The sequence below is a fragment of the Falco peregrinus genome, chromosome 8 (genome assembly GCF_023634155.1).
Source record: "Falco peregrinus isolate bFalPer1 chromosome 8, bFalPer1.pri, whole genome shotgun sequence".
NCBI classification, from domain to species: Eukaryota; Metazoa; Chordata; class Aves; order Falconiformes; family Falconidae; genus Falco; species Falco peregrinus.
Genome location: NC_073728.1, coordinates 53,010,844 through 53,026,342, shown reverse-complemented (window position 1 = coordinate 53,026,342; position 15,499 = coordinate 53,010,844). Strand labels below are relative to the sequence as shown.

The window sequence follows — 15,499 nt, the reverse complement described above, 5'->3', positions numbered from 1 at the left end:
AGGACTAATAAACCAAGAAAAGTTAAGACATCAAAGCATTATTCAACATTATTTCCCTTTAAAAGAGCACTGAAAAAAAATCAAGGCTTTATTTGAATAAATGTTACACAACATTCTTTATCATTTACTTCTCAGCAAACCTTAAAGGGTGAATCATATTTTCCTCATTCAAGTCTACAAAATGAAAGAGGCATAGTGACCATTCAATATACAGACAAGAAGGTAGCACGGAGCAAAGCTTAAATATTAAGCAACTAAAGCAAAAAAGTGAAAAGCAATACATTACTGTAATTCTCTATCACTAGAATATCCCTGACAATTTCATTTCAAAATGAAAATCTGGTTTCAAACAAAATGGCTGCAATACTTTCTGTGAAAACAAACGCAAATACAGTTAGCTACCTTGTCTATTTTTATGCTATTTGCTTATATACCCATATTCTCCAATGCAGAGACCTGCATCTCTCTTTAAGTGTATTATTTTATATTTCAGCTGCTGTGCACAAGTGCTCACAATGGTGAGGAAATAAGAGCACTGGTTAAGATGTCACACAGGCAGGCACTACTGGCTTCTACTTACAACATCAATCAGTTTTCAATCCATGTGCAATAACCCTGCTATTACAGTCCTGGGCCTTTTTCCTGAGCAGAAACTGGTTTGTGCCATGTTGTTTGGTGGTTTCTATTTTGTTTGGGGGTTTTGTTTTTTTGTTTTTTGTTTTTTTTTTGTAGGTAAAAATGTAATTTATTAGGCCAAGACCCTCATTTATTGTCAATAGAACTGGGGTTTGGTCTCCAGAGGTGAAAGGCTAGCACATACACGCCATCAAATCGCCTCCCCTTTCCTCAGCTCGGATGTCTAATTTTTCTAAGTTGTAGTCACGTCTCAGGCCACGAACAGGACCAGACTGCTGATCCTCTTCGACTGGTGAAAAGGAAAAGCACTGTAGAACAAACATTAATCTCAAATCTAAAAAAAAAAAAAAGAAGAAAAAAAAAAAGAAAAAAGCTTTAGCTTATTATGAAAATGGTACAATTTGAACCTACTGTCCAGCATTATACAGCTAGTTTTTAAGAAGTAGGCAGTAAGTATTTAACTTCTGGCTTTTTAAATAGAGAATTTACTTCTGAAAAATAGAAACTGAACCAGCACGAAGCGTGAACTGCCTCAGTATGTATCACGATACCCCTATCCTGGATGGGGATGCCTGTCCCAGCCTCTCACTTCACCCCTCTCCGATTGTTTAGCAAGCATAAACCTGTTGCCAATATGAAAGCCAAACGATAGAGCTGTCCTGACTTCAAATTCTACGTGATTAATTCAGGCTCCATACACGAAGGCTGTGAAACTGTCTTTGTGCTGATACAGATGCCTCTCAGAAAGGTATCTCTTTTTTTAAATTATCTAGACAAAGACACTGTAATTTCTCCAATTGAATCAGGATATTAGTAAGGAGGAAAGCGTTTACTACAAGTCTTTTCACTTCTATAGAACGAAAAAAATTGACTTTTATGTGCACAGTTTCATTTCTTCAAAACAAATATTTATTTTCCCAGGTTATATAATAAATGCCCTGCTAAAAAGTCTGTAAGAAATGATACTGCTGAGAAAATGTGCACACAATGTCAAATAATTAGTGACAAATAAATTAATATTTAATAAGTCAATATTTCAGCAGCGTGTCCAGCATTCACAAGCTCCACTGAAATAAGTCTTACCAAACGGCTTTGGGGGAGGGGAATAAAATGGATAAAACCCACTGGGTTTGTTTCTTTTAATTTACAGCTATTCAGAGAAGTCAATGCAACTCAGATGAACAACCATCAGAAACACTAATAAAACCTTTGTTCTACTAGTTACCTATCTGAAAAATATTTATGTCAAAAGGAAAAATTAACCCATGATTTGAAATAGAAATGCCATTCCATTTCATCACTCTCCATTCATGACTGCCATCTTGATATAGTATTATAAGCAAAATGCTGCTCTCTGCGTTGTAGCCCTTCTTAACGTTATTCCACAATCCTCAATTCCCTAAGTGTTACAATAGCATAAATAAAATGCAACCATATTCACACAGAAGGAGCTTTCCCATAATACAGAGATACATGGAATTTGTGGTCACTGTCCTTTCCATCACCTCTATGGGAAATATTGGTCTCATATAGCAGGACTGTTCATATTTTACAATACAATTGATTTTGGACATGCTTTTGATCACAGATCACAGCTCTGCTAACACCTGCACTAAATACTAACTAAGCCTCATAGAATGGAAAATTGCAATGCTAAAGTTAAGAATTAAAATAAAAGTTCAAAAGTTACAGTCAACTTCCCAGGCAATTGGCTCCATCACTGGCACCTATCAAAACATACAAACGTGACTGTCACATTACAAAAAACCCAGTTATTTGCAGTGATTCTTCATACTAATAATTCAAGTGGTTCCTTGCATGTAAGTGTCTTATAGTCTTTAATAATTTCATGCGTCATTTATTGCAAAAAAGTTTTATAAAATATTTCCTAACATCTTTTTAAATTTGAAAGAAAATGTACATTAGGTACAGGTGCCCTAACAGGGTGAGAGGGGGAGCTTTAACATATTTACCCCCTTTCCCCTTCAAAAAATGTTTACTACTTGGTGAAGATTTCAGAGGAAAAATAGGACAATTCAGTCTCAGATTTCTTTCAGTCCTGATGAGCTGGTGCTCTTCGTGGCAGTGTAGTGAGGTTCCATAAAAACAGCAGTTGACTAGTGTCTCTGAGCTGAAAAGGGGAGAGAAAGGGAAAATGGTTAAATGTCTTCCAGTATATATTGCAAAAATAGGTAAGCAAAATCTGAGGTGGTCAGAAAAGTTACCGGTTCACCTGCTTCGTGCATTGTGTGCAGAAGACAAAAAAAAAAAAAAAAATTTACATTATCACAAGACATACACAAGTGAACAAACTCCTCAGTTGACTGGAATTTTAAGAGGAGCTACCATACCAATCTATGTTATATCTCACCCCATTTCAGCATCCAGAGAGATTTTCCTTTTTTAAAGATGTTTAAAGATAGCCAACGAAAGAGGGAGATTAATATACAATGTCTGTACAACGATGTGTATGGTTCACAACGCAAAGCTAAACCTGACCTTGTAACACCTTTCCAAATGCAAGACCAACATGTGCATGGCAGCACTGAAGTATAAACCTGCTAATCGTGTTTCTTTTCCGTTATTGCTTATATTTTCCCATTTGCTCCACAGAACTGGGAAGAAATGATGATAAAGCAGATAGAAGCAGTCCAAGTAATAACTGCTGCACGAGACCACCACTTACGGCATGAGTAACCACTTAGGGTAGTGCAGAGCCCGCACCGTCTGCACTGACCTGCCTCTTGTGTTGCATGGAGGAAACATTGCTCTAGAATAATCTAAGTTGGAGGCCTCTGGAGATCATCTGCTCCAACAACGCTCAGAAGAACAAAAAAAGGTTCCAACAGGCCAGTCTTGTTGATTCCTTTTACCGTTCTGTTGAGTTTTTGACTGCTAGGATTACCCGAGAGGTACACATACATGTTCCAGTACTGACAACAGCATTGTGAAAAACACAACGGAATTTTAAGACTCATACCATGGACAGGAACATCCTAAAGTTCTTTCTAAACAGACAACTCTTCTGAATAATATTAAAAAAAATAATAAAACAATTGAGAAGTAAGAGAGAGGCGTCTGTGAAACGGTCCTGCCACAAGAGGAGGCAGGGAAGACAAAGGGGGTAACTACGGAGTTTCTCAATTGCTCTGCTGCTCACTGTCCCACAAAAGTACAACATAAAACACAGAGAAATAATTCATTTCATATCCTATACAATGCAGTAGAATTAAAATAGGAATGAAATTTTCGGAAAGTGGAAACAGAAGCAATGAGTGCTAATGACGAAATTTAACAGATCCAGGCACAGATGCACTGAGCTGCTTTACGCTGACAGCAGGCTAGTTATATCCAACAGGTCCTCATTCGGGCATAATACTGAAAACTGATACCTAATTAAACCTGTTTTAGCTATGGTCCACTCCAAGATGCATGAAATAAGCCTGCAGAGCCTCTACAAAGAGAAGGATGTGGACAAAGTTCCACTGTACTCAGTAGTACTTACTGTTGGTGCCGGTAACTGAACACCACAGTATTCCAGGCTGCAAAACAACCAACACTGGGTATTAAAGCATACCACCAATAAGAAATTCTCCAAAATAAAATTAATATTAAATTAGCATCATGCATCCATCAAGTCTTGTAAAGAGAAGCTTTTCTATTATGCCAGAGAACCAGACCCAGAAATGTCAACAAGTCGGCTAACAGTTCAGCCCGGGTGTTCCAGCACCCACACTTCCAAACTCAAGCCTCAGTGAGACTACTGCTAGCCAGCAGGCTGCTGCGATCTGCAAAGGAATAAATGAGACAAGAATTTGGTTGTTATCTGAGCGTGCACGCAGCTACTACTTGGTCTAAGGAGATGGCCAGTTCACTTCAACCTTTAACTGGTGCTCCCTCCTCTGATGGCAGGCAGTTTTACTTTTCACTCCCCATCTACCAACTTGGCAATCGATGCAGTTGTAGCGATTTTCAGAATCAACACTTGGCAAAGTCTGTTAGTAACATACCTGACACCCGTGTTCCTGCCCAAGCCGGTTCCTACAGCTCTTTTACCCTCTGATTCTTGCTGTTGAGAGACTCCAGGACACCCTTAGTGAGCACCAGGATCTTCGCTTCTCCCACTGACATTTACACATCATCAGCAGTGACTCCAGAAACATTATTAGTTTCATCCTCTATTATAGTCCAGTCTTCTGTTTTACCAGCAGAAAATCTCAAGTTTATAAAAACTAAAACCAACGGATATTGAATATCTAATCCCAGACCTAATATAGCACTAGGTCAAACTTCTTAATGTTAATAAAGTAAAAATTGTGACTTCTTCATGCAAATAAAGTTCCCTTGACAACAACTGTATGTTCTCCTCACTGCCCTATTTCCTCTCCATGTCAAAAAAAAATGATACAAGAGGTGTGCATACACCCATGGCAGATCTAAGTAGTAAATACATGTTTGGGATAGAATTCCCAATAATAATCAGTATGTGCTTGGCTTTAAACATGTACTTCAAGTTTCCTTACTGACTTTGGCACACACTAAAAGTTAAGCATGCTTGTTAAGTGTCACTCCCTCAGATCACAGCTTTGCAAAGGGGAAAAAAAAAAAAAAGGAAAAAAGAACAAAGGAAACAAACTTTATTTTCCTGGAAAAGTGGCTCCCTAACTCTGGTCCATATGTCATCTGTGAGTTTCTCATTGAGATCTTCCTGCTCACGTTTTCAGTTTTTTGTTGTTTTAGGTACTAAACTTCTTTTCAAAGATTAAAATGTTACTAAATTCCTTCCTGATTTTACTTTTACGCATCAGCAAAGGCAGAAAGCTGTGCCTACAGTCACAGCAGCAGATGAACTGCCCACATAGTACATCCTACTAAGATATGATCCACATAGCAAAAATGTTTGGGGATTGCTGGTTTAAGGAGACAAAAATCTTTATTTTTTTAATATTTTTTTTTACCTTTACATTATACCTGTCAAGTTATTTAATCCGATCATGACATGCAAACTTCAAGAAGGAAGCCTAAAGAGAAACTTAGTGTCGATCTTTCCAATAAAATACATATAGATCCTGACATCAGGTTAGGTCAGGGAAAAAAGCTGTATCTGAAGTGTTCAAATAGAAGAGGGAAATAAAATAACAGGTAGCTCATTACTATTGTCCTTAACCTGCTTTGCATATGATTAATTGATAGCATAGCACATCCTTCACTTAAGGCAGGGTTTCAACAGAATTCATGTAAAATATTGCCTTTTGTTGAGACTTATGCTAGAAAAAAAGCCAGTTAACAGGAGTAAAGAATTGACAGTGGTTTAAAAAAGAAAACAATTAACCTCCTTGCCTGCCTCAATTCTTACTGGGTGTACTACTCTTGCTTTCCAGAAAACAGTACACCATGAAAAGATGCTAAAAACTCACAGAAAATTCAAGTATCAACTTTTTTGAGCTTAAACGGGACTTTACCAGCAGAGTTTAAGGGAAATTACACATCATGTAGCAAACAGCACAACAGGGTATCTACCTGTACAAAGACCTACGCAAACACTGTACTGCTCACTGAAGAACTTGGTGCTCAAAGCCAGAGTGATATTATGAAATTTTGCTGGACCAAGTAACTACCAAGAACAAGCGGAAACTGAAGCGATGGATTAAAGTTAATGGTGTCCATGACCTTTCTGTATTTTAGAGTTAAAAAAAAAAAAAAAGCAAGCTTAGGGCACTATCTATTCCATATAGCTAGCATTTTACATCCGTTGTGCTATGCAGCCTGTAATAAACCAGATTTTTTCGTATACTGAGAAATGCAAAGTGTGACGAGGCAGACAACATGCCATTGCAGCAATACAACCCGTAGCCAAACCCAGTTAATCGTTACTTTCTTCCACGTCTTAGACTTGCTTGCTTTCTAAAATGTGAAAACCATCAGCTAATCCTCCCCTTTTCAGAACATGACCCAGATGAGATACCAATTCTTCCCTCCAGGTGAAAACCACGCAGATGAGACTGTGCCTTCTTTTGGCTATTGATCTTCACACAAAACTGCGCGTGTACACTGCATTCATTATGGTCAAACTACCAAGAACTTCTATTATAGCAATTACATTTACTTAAAAGAGAAGCAGATGACTCACAGTTGTGGAATATATCAAAGTTTCTTTGTATTTTGCTTCTCATTCTTTATTACAAGTACTATAAAAACTGTTCCCACTTGGTTGCTCACACAGCCTTTAAACTGAAATACAAAGCTGCCTTGCCAGTGGCATTATAATCTTTGTTGAAGTGATTATAGAATGGAAGAAAACTGAGACAACAGAAGGTGAAAGAGCAAATGGACCAGTTGCTTTCATGGGTGTTATGATCTGAAGGCAAACCCCCTGTTATTTTATTAATTTCCAGAGTGTTTCTAACTACTACAGAATCTCACTGTTCCTATACATACTAACATGCACTTGTTAGCTGCATGTTTGGCAAAATTAATGAATATGGGAACCTTTGCACTGTCACAGTGAAGTTGACTTCAGAGGGCTGCTTGGGCTACATTGCCATAAGGGATGAAAACTGATTAGGGGATGTCTAATCTGCTCAGTTAAAATATAATTGGGGTTACATTCTTTTATTTGGATCCATAGCAGTGTTTTGCTTAGAAAAGGTTTAAGGCAGAAGTATACAAGATTAGGCTCCACAGATATAGTGACTAAAAAATAAAGCCACGCACATGCCCTCACATATCTTACTCTCCTTGTACTGTGGAGGAACCTCTCTCACCCCGCGGATTTCCCTGTGAGAACCACACGGAGCAGGGACCGGCCACCCAGAGAACAAACGGTACAAAGAGCCGAGTTGTCACAAAAGATGAAGCGTCCCTGCGTCCTCACGGACTGCGCTTCTACACTTGCAAGCCACCCATGTCAGCCCAGTATTCATGCCCTTGAAATCCTCAGCCCTTGTGAATGCAGCAAATCATGTGTTCTAATCATTCAGTGAGTTCATTCACTTCATCGTGTAATCCACAATTTGAAGGCGAGTGATAGCAAAGCCTAATCTCAGGGTACGGCTCTCCCGTGGCGTGCAGTGCGCTCACAGCGTTCTGGACTCCGTTTTGAAACAGTTTCAACTGTTGGAGACTATGGAGTCATCATAAAAATTACCACCAGTAATCAACTTAAGTATGCGTGTTAGGACAAGTACTGATGGGGCTCACGGCTTTCACCACTGATGTCGTGAACATCTGCTCTACTCAACGGTGTTTTACACAGCCACTTTCCTGGGAGTCATCACTGTAGTGTGGATTCTGATTTTTCTAACGTGAAAATTGTCACGATCCTGTGTATTCACTAATGTCCAAAGAGAAGCACTGCCTTTGAAAGTATTTGGATTTCTCTGCAAAGGAAAAGCAGAAAGACAACAGGCAGCCATCAAGAGGAAGAAAAGGCAGCCCAGAAGGACAAGGAAAGTAAAAATAGCAGCATCTCTCATCACATACTGTGAAGAAGATACATAGCTCCTAAAGTAGAGAGCTCAAATTTAATAACATTTACAGTAGCATATATACAACTTCTTCAGGGGACTAATAATTTGTCTATATGCAAAACTACGCAACAGAAGAAACCGCACATGTTATTTTACTGCTACGGACTGACATTTTAAGTAGTTAGGAAGAGTTAAAATAGACTTCTCTTTCAGATAATGAATTACTAAAAAGCAAGCAGAACTGTTGCACTCCTCTACAGCCCAAGCCAATCTTCAACAACAGGGCCTCAACTACAAGCAAAACCAAGAGCAGTAACACATTCTTCAGTTTACATGCCTAATTCCCTGGAATATATAACACAGTATCAAGAATTTCTAAAACCTGGCTAAAAGCAGCTTTTTCATATAAACGTATCAGAAGAGATTAGGTCCCTAAATCCCTCAACACTTGAAAAATCTCAAGCGAATATTCCCCCCCCCCCAAAAAAAAAAAAAATTGCTAAATATGATATTCCAACCAAGAAGACATTCAATGCTCAAAACGTTCAGCTGTGATTTTTAACAGCAACTTGTAGACAGAAAAAACCCATATTTGTAGTTGTTTTGGGGTGGGGTTTTGTGTTTGGTTGGTTGGTTATTTTCCCTAGCAAAAATACAGAAAAACAGGTTTGCTTTTTTTCTTTTTTTGGGAGCAAAGGAAGAGGAGGGAGCTATTTTTAGTACTAAGCCTTCTCTCTCTTGTTGAAGGGCTCAGGAATGAGGATTGATTTGGGAGCTTTCACACACTCCCAGTGCCTTTCATGATGTCCAAGTTAAATGAGCATCATGAAACCAGTAAGAGTAACCTGATAATTTCCTTCTCCTATTGCTCAGGCTTCAGCCACTTGTTATTACAACCTCTAGCAAACACATTTCTCAGTAATTCTACCAAAACAAAAAAAGCTTGTGTCAATCAAAATTTCTGCCTACTAAACAAACACTACAGATGGCCGAAAGAACACAACTTTGTTGTCAGTCACTTTCCAACTGAGGTGCCACACATGTCACCAACGGGACAGCAAAAATAACTAGATCATTCCTAGTACTAGCAAACGTAAGGACATGTTCCTTACCACATTCATCTGTGCTCCTATATGAAGCACCAACTGATTTTAGGGCTGATTTTGGCAGTGACGTCTTAGAAAAGCTGAGACAATATGCCCCTTGCTAAAATCAGTAAAGATTACTTCAGTTTTAGATGACTACAGAACCAGACTACATGACACAGTCCACGATTACTTACGAAATGTCATTCATACAGACACCTGTGTCTCCACTGAGGCATTTAATCAGGCCATACAGAACAACTTGAGAATCTAACTCTAACTAAACTTCTTTGAAAAACCCGTATTTATGGGCTTAGCTCCTTTTCACCAGAGCTACTAAGTACCAAAACTGGCACCACATATTTTAAAATTCTGAAACACTGCAAAAAGTACAATTAAATAGTGTTTCCTAAAGCCAAATGAAACCCCTGAATTTTCCTAAATAAAAAATTATGCAAAATTAGCATTTAGGTAAATAATTGCTTGTGATTATATCCGTTTACTTTACTGGCAAAGCAAGTGCCCTCTTCCCCTTTATGCACCTGTTAAAACCAAGCAAGGCCAATCCTGTCACCAGAATTATGTTGTTTCTGTTGCGGAATCTTTTAGAGATGGTAAGAAGCTAGTGAACACAGCTTGCCTTCCACAGATTCACAGCACATGGCTGGCACCTCTAAGAATATTTATTATTCATACAGCATATTTGACACCAAAACCATTAGTAAGCAAACACGAAAACAGGCCTAGATTATTTTTAAAAAAACAAACCACAACACTCTAATTTAAAGGACGTTATATAAATGATGCCATCCAAAGATGATTTTGCACAGAAGAGGCCCATGGCAGGAGATGCAGTGCAGTTTTACTACAGGTAGAAGTTAAGACTCTGTTGTTAGAAGGCCGTACTTGCGTTGTACCAAGTGCGAGTCCTGCATGACTGTGAACAGGATGCATAAGGCAGAATCTTTCATTATATGCATATTTTTACAGACCCTGTTTTTCCAAAATCAGAATGCTTAATAACACAATCACAGAAAACAGAGCTGTGACAAGGTCAAGGTAGATCACCTATTTTATCCCGTACCCAAATGCAGGACGAATTTAACCCGTTCCTGACAGAGATTAGCCTAATTATTGTTTTTAAAAACCTGTAATTATAAAAACTATGCAGCTCTCCAAACACTCCAGGTTTCACTGTTAACAACTGGAATAAATACTCTAGTGGCTAATCTTAACTCCCTGTCTTATAATTTTAAATATTGTTTCCTGCCCTAGTTGCAACTAAACAGAAGCACGTTTCCCCTTTGCCTCCGCACCTATCCTGCAGGTATTTACACACCTCAGATATTCCTCAGTCCAGCGAAGGAAGAAAAGACTATTGGAACTGAGGTTAAAACCACTGGCACAGAAACTGCATTACAGTTGTTCAAAATACACATGGTCTGGATTTTGAAAGTAACTTCTCAAACACGGAGCCCAAATAAATCCCACAGATCCGTTTGCCTTCACGCACTGAATGAGCAAAGGCCAAATGTAAACTTGCAACAGGGGATCCCGATTTGCTCCCTGTGCCAAATTACACCTGCAGCCTGTGTTGTCAGCACTATCCCCTCTGACCATAGGTAGGAAGGTAGAGAGGATCAAAGACTACACATCTCCATCGGCACAAGCACCGGAAAGTTTTAGCCCTGCCCGTACAGGAACTATCTGGGAAGGTTACGGCGTGCAGGGCCATCTCTTACTTCCATTTTTCTCCTTACTGGATGTGCAAGGTGGCTCAGGTCTTCTAAGGTATAAAAGTCCTGGTCTTAATGATATTAATTTTCCAAGCTGCTGCTTATCCTACGTCATGCCTAGCACATTGATTGCTTTTTCTTGGGGAAAAAAAAATGGAGCCATGGATCTGAGTTCCATCACCATGGGTACCTGGCACTAAGCTTGCCAGCGCTGCCCCAGGGAGAGTTATCCCCACTGCCCAACGTGGTAGCAACAACAAAGCCAGGCAGGGAAAAAGCACGACAGCAAGACAGTTGCCAAATCACTGTCTCCTTAGCCATGCCTGGGAACTGCTATTTGGCCTTCTGTTCACAGAAGCACAGTTGTGTCAAGAGTTTAATTTAAGGAAAAAATTAAGAACTTTATGGATTGATATGCACACCCCAGGTATTACAGAAGACAGGCTGAAACGTATGAGTGAATCATAGGAAACTACAAGCTGCTGTTAGGACCTAACAATTAAAACCAAGAAGCAGACATATTTTGAACTTAGGGAGGAATCACCACCATTTGAAAAGAGTTTTGTAAAACCTCATCTAAACTACCATAAACAGTTTTTGCCACCGATGTCAGGGAAAGAGGAGTTCAAACTAGAACAGGTGCATTGAAATGCCAGTAAGATGAGCAGGGAATAGAAAAGCCATCTTACAAGGGGATCCTATTTTATCTAGTTAATAATCTCCACACACTATAAATACACTAACGGGGTAACACCATAGGAGGGAACTATTTACACTAAAATACAAAGTTGTCACAAAGAACAGCAGCCGAGGTATTTTAAACGTGGAATAGGAACTTGCCATCGTAATTGTTAAGGACTTGTATCAAAACAGAGGTTCTTCCTATTACAGATTAAGAGTAATTCGAAGCTGCTTACAATCACGTCACAAGCTTGAATCTAATGAATCTTTAGACAGCCTGACAGATACTACAAGAAGTTTTCAGTGCTACGGGCCTTTAGCTGTCCTGATGTTAAGCGTGAATGATCTCCGACCACTACAGCCGTGTCAGAAGAAGCTTTAAGGAAATTAGTTATGCAGAACTTTTGATACTTCATTTTATTTATAGGGACAATTTCACTGTATTATTGCAAGTATAGCCTGTCTACATCCCCAAAAGGTATGCTGCTATTTCCTACCCTAAAAAAACAAGACACGCTTTACGTAAACACAGTTTAAACTGACAAAATCCTGTGGCAAGTCACTATTTCCACAAGTGTGAAGTAGATTCTAGATGAAGTTCAGTTAACTGGGAGAATGATACTTTTCACCAAAATTCTCCTACAAGCTCTCTAAGACAGGAGAGCACCGTTCCTTTCTGCTGACCCTGCAAAGTAACATATCATTCTCAAACAGCATAGCTGTCCCTCCAGCATCCTAGCTGGCTTGACACACCAAGTTCCTCTCTTTTCCTTCATGTTCCCTATGACCTTTCTATTTATACCCTTAAAAACTGAAAAAAGAACGGAAAGCACCTCAGCCTTTAACCACTATAAACTCTGTACTGTAAAATCACTTTCAAGTTTGTTCTTAAATAGTATATATATACTTTTACCAAAAGGCTTATGCACAAAATACTGCCATCTTACTGCCCCTTTAATCGTAAGCTTACTGGACTTCACTTCCAGTTCCAGTCTTTATCTACAAGTTAGTGTAGTGATCCCACTGCATGGACTGAATTTGCTTACTCCAGTAGGCATTTATTAGAACACAATTATAAAGAAAGCAGAGATTAACTGAAATAGCCTTTCACTGAATGTTAGCGCCTCCTCTCCAGAATTCTTCAGCCAAGAAGGCAGCTCTAGTTTTTCACTGTACTTTGCAGAACATGCATGAGGATAAATGATAATGCTACTAGGGACTAAGATTTCTTTTCCAAAATTCATGTTCTTATCCTACTCTGACAACTTTAGCAAAAGCTTATAGAAGACATGAATGGAAATCAGTTTCAGGACTTCGGAGAGTTGACTGGAAACAAACCTAAGGCTAGCAATGCAAGAAGCAACTCTTACCCCTTCCTCACTTCCACTGATATGCTATTTCTTAAACCGAATCACAATTAGAAACTACTTTAGAAAAAAAGATTTTAAAGCATGCTGGAAAAAATAAGTCTTCTCAGCCTTGCACAGTCAACCTAAATTATCCCCACTAAACACACCCCTCCGGGTGAGGTAGCTGTTGGTTATGTAGGTTTGAAACTAAAGATAGCACTGTCTGAGAAAATACCATATAATCAGAGATGATTATCTCATTTAAGTGTTGACATAAAATTACAACTGATTAGAAAAATAACAAATATTTGTTCAGTTTCCTGTAGAACTCCATTTCAGAGACATATAAGCATTTTACAAGCATTTGCGTCTAACTTCACTCATGAAGCAATCATACCTTCAAACACTCCTGTTTTTTCCTTATAAAGGAAATAAATCTTACTAAGTTTTGGAATAACTACTCTCTCCCAATACATTTTACCTGAAGCTAAAGATCTTCAAAGGAGAAGTAGGCTTGTACTAGAAACTCATCGCTACCTGTCACATTTCCCCCCCTAGATTGAAAGAACATACATATTCAACAACTACACCGAGGAATTTCATTAATTCAAAAAGACATCATTTGCAATTTACTAAGCAGACAGAAAACTAAGTCACTCCTACTGAAGTTTGTCTTCACGACACAGGCTACTTGCAACAGTTGCACAGTTTAATTACACAGATGCACTATCCTGGCACCATACAGACATGCTCCTGTCATGAGTTATTTAATAGCCATTTAAACTGTCAAGCTAACTCAGAGATGGTAGATGTGCACCCAGCTGCAAGAGCAGTAGTCCACACTCACAGTGTAGGCATTGCTGGGAGCAGACAGGCACGTTAAGTGTGGGTTATGTTGCAGTTTGTAGCTAAAACAGCAATAAGCTCTGTCTGCCTTCAAAGCTAACCGACATGCAGCATCCATACTGCCACGAACAGGGTTACTTACTGCACCCAGACTTTACACAAGCCCAATATTTTCTCCACTGTAAACTGTTAATCTAGAGTGATAGCTATTTCAGAGTGAAAGGAAAATCATGCATGAGTACGAATAGGATATTTTCAACCTAACTGTTTTTTTTTTTTAAAAAAAAAAAAGAAAAAAAAGAGTCATTTCTTTCGAGACCTGTTAAGTCTGAAAGGATAATGCACATTCACTATACAACTTAGGAAAGACTTCTTAAACGCCTGATCAACTACAAATCAAAACTAAGACTCTTTAAATGCATTTCATAAACAGTTCTTTTGAACATATAACAATATAAGGAAACCCCTCTTGTTGCTCTCCCATCTTACCAGTGAACACCTGAGCAAGCTTTGACTATGTATGCTTTAGTACTATCCTAACTTAATAGTACAAAGCTTCCAGGTCTTTTAAAGAAAAAATAACAATGAAAATACTGATTTCACCACTACTTGGCTCAGAACAACTAACTTGTAACCAGTTCGCTTGAGCTCCTAAATCTCAAGGAACTAGTGCAGACATCTAAACCACGTTGTATGTGCTCTTTGACATCAAAAAGCAGCCTGCTTTAATAACAAAGTACGGCTTATTTACTTAATTAGAGCAACTGTTTCTGTTTGCAGGAAAGAATACAGAGAAGTGAAACAGGATTTTTTTTCCAATTTTTTTTTTCCACATTATAAAATTTATTGTGTGTTTATCACATTCAAAAAGCATTGACCAGTGGGGTTTTTCTTTTTGTAACTTAGAATGCCAAGGTAAAGCTGATATATTTGCAAGCTTAGTTACCACCTAACAGAGACTACCATAAACTTGAGGAAAATTTGAATGGCCATGTATTTAACACTTACAGACTTCCAATAATTCTGTGGGCACAAGAGTAATTTAAAAAGGTAAAAAGAAACTGAATGCTTCAGAAAGACCAGACAGTATCATGAATATATGAAATTTAACCTTAAATTAAAAAGATTTTAAGGGTTTGATGATTAAATCCTTACCCCATTTTCATGTCTGTTTAAAATCTGATTTCAGTCTAAACTTAGATTTTTACAGATGTCATGATTGCCTATATGGGCAATTATGGAAAAAACAGGATGAAAACTGCTTTGGGATGAGCGCTGACAGATTCTTCACAAGACATTGCAAGGCTGAAACAGGAGTGGGTTGGAGAAGAGACAGTAATTCACATGGTCAGATTAGGACCAAAACTAGGAGGGAAAAAAAAAAAAAAAAAAAAAAGTCAGTTGCATGAAAATGCCCCAACGCTGAGCAAAAGACATGCAAGAAAAGCTGAGGTAGCAGTGAAGAGTGGGTCTGATTAGGTTTTGATAGCTGGAGAAAACTGAAAACATTTCCCCACTGTATAAGTGACATTATCCACAGTCTTTACTCAAATCTATGGAACAAAATCTAATTAACGGAGAAATTTGATAAACTTTACAGAAAGCCCTCTACAGAGCTAGTTTTGAAACAAAAGGACAGATAATTGCTTAATCTCAAAATTAAGACTGAAGTATACCAATAGTACTTTACATCAAGC

General features: G+C 38.4%; 1 protein-coding gene across 7 annotated transcripts in view; it reads right to left on the bottom strand.

The window, feature by feature from the left end:
* Window positions 1-15,499, bottom strand: part of PWWP2A (PWWP domain containing 2A) — a 43,837-nt gene that overhangs the window by 11,883 nt on the left and 16,455 nt on the right. For 2 of the 7 annotated variants that reach the window (XM_055812838.1, XM_055812840.1), the window contains exon 3: window positions 979-2,767. The exons of 4 other annotated variants lie outside the window; for them this stretch is intronic. Coding sequence is in view for 2 of the 3 variants with exons in the window: in XM_055812840.1 (XP_055668815.1) it covers window positions 2,754-2,767 (14 nt within the window). In the remaining variant the exon portion in view is untranslated. One more of the 7 variants, XM_055812839.1, reaches the window with a different exon arrangement.